Below are 6,623 nucleotides of genomic sequence, written 5' to 3'. Positions count from 1 at the left end.
GTGTTAAATTTATTTTCWATGGAATGCAATGACACCGATTTTTCCAGCTGAGGTGTGAAAGCTTTTAATCTTGAGTTCCCAGAAGTAGATAAAACATCACTCAGGGTTTCTATTTCCAATCCGCATGTTACACCTCACCTTCTCCCCTGTGCAGAACATTATTCCTCCTGAACGGAGCAGTATCTGCTTACGCCTGTAAGCGCTGCTCCTAGGGAAAAAGTTTGTCTCTCCCCTCCAAAAAAGCCATTTTGTTCAGCCAGATGTTCTACAAAATGGCACGGCCCCTCCGCTTGAGGGGGGCCGGGCCTCCCACCCCGGCGGGGCTCGGCGGGGCGGTGGTGGCCCCCGCCCGGCCCCCGGCGGCGCCGAGGCCAATGGGCTTTGGGGCGGCGGCGGCCGCCTCCCCCCGCCCAGCCCGCCCTATATAGCGCCCGGGCGGCGGCGCCGTCCCGTCCGTCGGGCTGTCCGTGCCGAGCCGTACCGAGCCCAGCCGTGCCAGGATGCCGGGCCGCACCGTGTGGCGGCTGGCGCTGCTCGCCCTCTGCCTGGGGGCCGCGGCGGCGGGGGGAAATCGCCGCGGAGCCGGCGGCAAGAGCCGGCGGCAGGCGCAAACCCAAACCACCTCGCTCCCGCAGGGCACCGCCGCGCAGGGAAAGCGTGAGTACCACCCGCAGGCAGGGCAGGGCAGGGCGCGGGTCTGGGGACGGCAGCACCCGTGGTCCTGGGGGGCTTTGTCTGTCCCCCGCGCTCGCCCTTATCCGCCCCTCGGTTCGGGGGGACCCGCACACGTGTGCGCCCCGCGCCCCTTCTCTCCCGGCTGCTGCCCTCGGTAACGCCGAACTTTGCTTTCTCTTCCCCCTCTGCATCCCCATTCCTCCCCCTCCTCTCCCCCCAGAGACCTGCTATGACAATGGACGGTACTATCAGATAAACCAGCAGTGGGAGCGCACTTACCTGGGAAACACGCTGGTCTGTACCTGCTACGGTGGGAGCCGAGGGTTCAACTGCGAGAGCAAGCCCGAACGTAAGTTGGTGGCCCCTTTTGTCTGCATCAAGACCCCAGCACGGCTTTTGGTGCCGAGTAAGCCAAGCTTTGTATGAGTTAGGGCTGGCAGCCCAGGCTTTCTGCTGAAGTTTGGTACTTAGGGTCAGTAATGGGATCTACACTCAATTACACTGAAGATCTGGCTTGGGATTTTAAGAAATGCTTTTCATTAGCGATGGGCCTTCCACCAGAACCCTGAGCCAAACATCACTCATCTCTCTGGAGGATTGGATCTAAACATTAATTTTGGAGCCAACCTCTTCTTTATAATGAACTGAACTGACTCCTGGACTCGCACGGGGAAGTTCAAATCTGGAGTCACTTTGCAGCTCTGGCTCTGCTCTGTTTAATTGCTTCACCCCAACTTTTCATAGCTGTGCAGTGTCGTCAGCTTGTTTAAAAATATTTCAACTTACAACTTTCCACAGCTCCCCGGCCGTGATGTGAGCTTTCAATAATTGAGTGTAAAATGAGATTGTTTAGTCTGTGCAGAAAAAGTTTAGGGGACAGGAAGAAGTTTAAATGCAAGGTCTGCTGGAGGATGCGTCTCTCCAGGATTCAGTGTAGTTCAGGTTATCAGATGCAATCTATCTGTATTTATTGGTCTGAAGCCACTGGTTTGCCATAATTCCTTTATGTCGCTCTGGAGATAGAAGAGAGGAAAAACTGGTTCCTGGCTGACTGTGTTCATGTAAGACAGATGTGAGCATCTCAGCCATCTGTTTTGCAAGGCTTGTGTGCTGCCTGCCTCACGGCTGGAGAATTTTAAGGAGTATTCAGTCCCCTTACTCTGTTAAAGGGGGTTCAATCCACCATTTCTTCCCYTGTGGAGATTCCCAAATTTTACAGTTTCAAATTCCCAATAGCAAGTTTTCCTTATGACACAACAAACTATCTCAGGAGTGAAGAAAGTTGCTCTGCTTCATGTCTTGAGTCTGGTGTGGCAGTGATGTTCTGTAATCTCTTACTCATGCATGAGTGTGAGCAATACACAAGTAGTGAACTTTGCTGTTGACTTTGGTGGGACTGCTGCAGAATTTGGGATTAATCTACTCAGTTTTTGCTAAGTCAGAGCAAGGAGGATTAGCATGACAAAGCACAGCTTCCAGGGGTTGTTTGCTTCCTCCTGTCTTCTGCACTGTTGACTTTGAACAGCTAGGATTGATGCTTTCAGGCATGCCTGCCACGTGCAACTTTTGGCTCCCTGAGGGAGGGAAGAAGAGGTTATTGAGATTATTCAACATCATGGGGATCTTGGGGCAAACTTCACCCAACTTCCTCTCTGCAGTTTCTCCCCTAAAGAAAGAGGAGACTGATAGGCATTTTTTCCGCAGGAAAAAAAGTATCTGTGTGAGGAGGCAAGGAATGTGTGTTGACTACATGTTGCTGACATGGTTACATGAAGTTCATCTTTTTCAATTTTCCCCCCCCCTCATAGCTGAAGAGACCTGCTTTGACAAATACACTGGATCCACTTACCGGGTAGGGGAGACTTATGAGCGCCCCAAGGACTCCATGATCTGGGACTGTACTTGCATTGGAGCTGGACGTGGGAGAATCAGCTGCACCATTGCCAGTATGTAACTAAGAGCCTATTCCTAGAGCTGTTCCTGAATGTCATATTTCCCAGAGCAATTTACACAATATTCCCAGTGCCTGTTAGCTGGAGTTACATGGGGTTTAATCCAAAGCCCGCCAAAGCTTTGAAATTAAAAATCCTTGCCCCATGTACATACATTTGCACAACCAAACTTCTATGTAAGAAGTCATGTGCTATGTGAGAAAACTTAGGCCAAAAATTGCTGTTAGTGTCCAGCCAAACAGGTTAGTAATTTATTATATACAGGAATACATCTTCATAGTGCAGTTATGGAGGTAGTTTTTTGACTGGGAAAAAGGTGTGCTCTGCAGCTGGTGAGTCGAAATGGCATAATCAGCATTCATGGGACTACTCAGAATAAACGATAATAAATAAATGCCATTTGAGAGCCAGTCCAYCCTCCTCCAAAAACGCCATCCTACACTTGTCTCTAAGGGAACTGGGATTTGATATCCAGACAGCAGCCTAACGTGTTTCTGCAACTCCTTTTTCACGAGCCTGACCCACACTTTCCTCTTGCTCTTCCCTCACTTCCTTTGGTCATTTTTCCCCAGCTCCCCTTTCACATCTCTGTCTGGAAATCCTTTCCTTATTGAGTCACTGAATTGTTCACAATTTCCCTTCAGTTCATAATTATACTTTCTGTGAGCATAGAGGAAGATTGCTGTGTGTCAGGATTTTTAGGCTGAGACTTCGAAGTCTCTGAGGTACCTTTTGAGAAAAGTCTTGCTCTTAAAAGTATCCAGTTTCTTGTTTTAAGACACACATGCAGATCCTAGTAGTGTTGCCACAGAGGACTCGGAAACCAGCCATCATTGTAGCATGAGAAAAAAATAATGCATTAAATCTAACAAGTAAAGCTGGAGCCCTTCTGAATTTAATGGCATTTTATTGGGCAGGGATGATAAGTGTTGTAAGAAAAAGAGTCAGTAAGGAAATTGCAAGCGTAAGAGCAGCCTTGTTTCCTCATCATCAGGCCTGGTTTAGAGCTCACTGGAGAGTCTCACTCTCTGCAACTGGCTTTGAATCAATCTTCAGAGCTCCTAGATTCCCATCTTTCATAAATGAGCCCACAAAACATTTTACTGGCTCCTAATAAATGATGGGATGTGGGTGTTTTTTCTTTCATTTTTTTTTCTTTCTTGGATTCTTCCAAAGAAACAAATGCTGTGTTAGCAATCAGCCTTGCACCATGCTTTGTTCCCTCAGCCTGGGCTGCCTCAGGGCTGTGAGGCACTGGTGGGCTGGAATCTGCCTTTCCCAGGGCAGGTTTTCCAAACCCAAGAGATTAAAGTTCCCACTGGGCTGTCACACCAAACATCTCCTTATCCTCCACATGCTGTCCTGGCCACCCTGTCCCTCATGAATGGCTTCAGAGAAGCACAAGCAGCGTCACCTCAAACAAGATGGAGGCAAACCCTCCCACAACACCCCTCAGCCTGAGAGAAGGGTGTGAGGGAGAAACAGCACCTCACCAGCCCCTGCCAGTCYCTTTTTTCCAGCCAGGCTTTGGCTGTGTTTCAAAACATGGAGGGGTTAGCTGAGGGGAGAGGACAGGGCCTGGGAGGTGCGGAAAATGGTGGGTGCCAATGGAAAGTGGTGGGTGCCAGTGGAAAATGTCAAGCGCCATTTTGCAGTCTGATTTCTCTGCCCCATTCTCCTCACTGCCACTCTTCCTTCTTGCTGCCCTCTGCCCCAGGTGACCCCCTTTTGCCCCTGGCCGTGTTGCCCTTACCTTGTCACCGCCATGCTGTCGCTGGTGTGTCGCTGACCTCAGCTCCCCTCTTTCCCACAGATCGCTGCCATGAGGGTGGCCAGTCCTACAAGATCGGTGACACATGGCGCCGGCCCCACGAGACGGGCGGGTACATGTTGGAGTGCGTGTGCCTGGGCAACGGGAAGGGCGAGTGGACCTGCAAACCTGTGGGTAAGTGGCCGCTCTTTCCTTCTCCCTCAGCGAAGTCAGGGCATGTGGGTCTTTGTCCTTTGTCATCCCTGAGGTGTCCCGGTATGGGAATGCCCTGGGCGGGCTCTGATCCACTTTCCCCTCACAGCTGAGCGATGCTACGACAACACGGCCGGGACATCCTACGTGGTGGGAGAGACCTGGGAGAAGCCCTACCAGGGCTGGATGATGGTGGAYTGCACCTGCCTGGGTGAGGGCAGCGGCCGCATCACCTGCACCTCCAGAAGTAAGCTGCCAGCTGCTCTGTTTTATTTATCTTACTTGTCGTTTTGTTAATTTTCTTACTGATTTTCATCCTGCATGGGAAAGGAAAGTTATTCCTTTGTCTGCCCTGTGCAAGTGACTGTAGTTTGAGGGGGATRGCTGTCCTCTGGGAAGTGGTGGGAAGCAGTCGCTTCTGAGGGGAGAGGGCCTGTGTGGTGCCCATTTGCTGGTGATCAGTGCTGGGACAAGGTTGCCTGGGTTAATTAGGGGTTTAATCTCATGGAGAGAGAAAGGTTTAAGGAATTTGTGTGTCAGCTGAGCCACAGCCGGGCATCTCCCAGKAATTTGGGGGAACAGCTTGGCCCAGAAAATGGTGGAGAGTTTGGCTTAGGATGTTCATTTCTGTGCTTTCAAGGAGCCTTCTGAAGGACAATTGGGTGCTTTTAAAGTTAAATACCCTTTCCAASAGCAGGATCTGCTAGATTATTTTCTTATTTTTTCCTCTCTATTACTATTTAATATATGTGTTAGCTAAACTAGGGATTGTTCTGTCTGCTCTACCCTCTCTCTTATCACTTTTCCCACCCCATTTCCTGCTCCAACAACACAGGTGATTTCTTTTAAAAGTTTCTCCTTCATTGAGGGACATTACCGTAAATACTCCGTTTTATTTGTATTTGCAGAGCAAACAGGGCTTTTAAAATCCAAAATCTTGCTTGTTTATTGACTTTCTGTTCCAATCTTGTTAGTTCCACCACAGAGCTTGTCCTATCTTGGGTTTACACCAGTTGCCTCAAGAAAATTTAACTTTGTACCTTACACCTTGGGTTGTGCAAGCTTTGAGAAGCTCTTCTGTAGCCTTTCAGTTGCCTCATATTCAGTTGCCTTGGGGCACACAAATAATGGCTTTTTGCTGACATGAACAGCAGATCTGTAAAGAACTAAAACACTAAGGAGGATTGGGATTAAAATGTAAGATATGGAAAGACTTGGTCAAGAAATAAGCTATGAAAATCAACCCAGCCTTGACAATATTAAGTCTGTTAAGGACACATGAGGAAAAATCATTAGCTGTCAAATAGGAATGAATAAAACAGAATGTGTTGTTTGTGAATTTTGGAGGACTTATTATTACTAATAAAATATATTTGGCAGTAGCTTTCTTTCCATAACTCAGGTCTGCCCTGTTGTATCATGGGGAAAATTGCACTATAATGAGTTGTTCATTTTTTGTTTTGTTTTCCAATTACAACAATTTGAATAGAGAAATTCAAATTGATGTGTATAAAATGATRCCTCAAGCCCACAAAGGGCATTACAGTCCAAGAGTGTGCTGCTGTTATATATCTTTTATGGCCAGTGTTTTCCAGGATCACAGCTGGTTGCTTCAGTGACATTTCAGCGTTTCACTGAGAACAGTGTCCATAAGACATATTTTTTTTCACATTTGCAAAATTACATGATGAGTACTTGACCAATTTCTTCTGGCAAATGCTCAATTTTTGKTCATCTTAGCACTGTGAATCAGTAACATGTTTTCTACATTCACATTCTATCCCATGTGCTCTCTCAGTGGCAATCTGGCTTAATGCATATGTCCTTCCAGTTGCACAGTTCATGCACAGTTCTTCATAAATCCATGTTCATTGATCCATGATTATATTTGAGCCACTGTATCAAGTTTCCCTTGAATAAGAAGGTAAAATGTTGTAATGGAAGAAGAACTAGTTAATCCATGTGGATCTGGCATCCAGACAAAAGTAGTTTGTTGTGCTGTCCTTTGAACCCATTTACTCAATTTACCAGGG

General features: G+C 47.9%; 1 protein-coding gene across 6 annotated transcripts in view; it reads left to right on the top strand.

Moving 5' to 3' along the window:
• The first annotated feature begins 440 nt into the window (after nucleotides 1–440).
• Nucleotides 441–6,623, top strand: part of FN1 (fibronectin 1) — a 51,679-nt gene continuing 45,496 nt past the window's right edge. For 4 of the 6 annotated variants that reach the window (XM_057389876.1, XM_057389878.1, XM_057389877.1 and 1 more), the window contains exons 1-5: nucleotides 441–657; nucleotides 896–1,024; nucleotides 2,484–2,621; nucleotides 4,441–4,572; nucleotides 4,700–4,837. In XM_057389876.1, coding sequence (XP_057245859.1) covers nucleotides 501–657; nucleotides 896–1,024; nucleotides 2,484–2,621; nucleotides 4,441–4,572; nucleotides 4,700–4,837 — 694 coding nt within the window. In that variant the 5' untranslated portion in view covers nucleotides 441–500. The remainder of the gene's footprint in view (nucleotides 658–895; nucleotides 1,025–2,483; nucleotides 2,622–4,440; nucleotides 4,573–4,699; nucleotides 4,838–6,623) is intronic. The other 2 variants (XM_057389881.1, XM_057389879.1) reach the window with 1 other exon arrangement.

The sequence above is a fragment of the Malurus melanocephalus genome, unplaced genomic scaffold, assembly GCF_030028575.1.
Source record: "Malurus melanocephalus ecotype Western Australia unplaced genomic scaffold, MMel_1.1 scaffold_20, whole genome shotgun sequence".
Classification (NCBI taxonomy): domain Eukaryota; kingdom Metazoa; phylum Chordata; class Aves; order Passeriformes; family Maluridae; genus Malurus; species Malurus melanocephalus.
The sequence above is the reverse complement of the archived record's forward strand: the minus strand, read 5'-3'. Positions and strand labels throughout refer to the sequence as shown.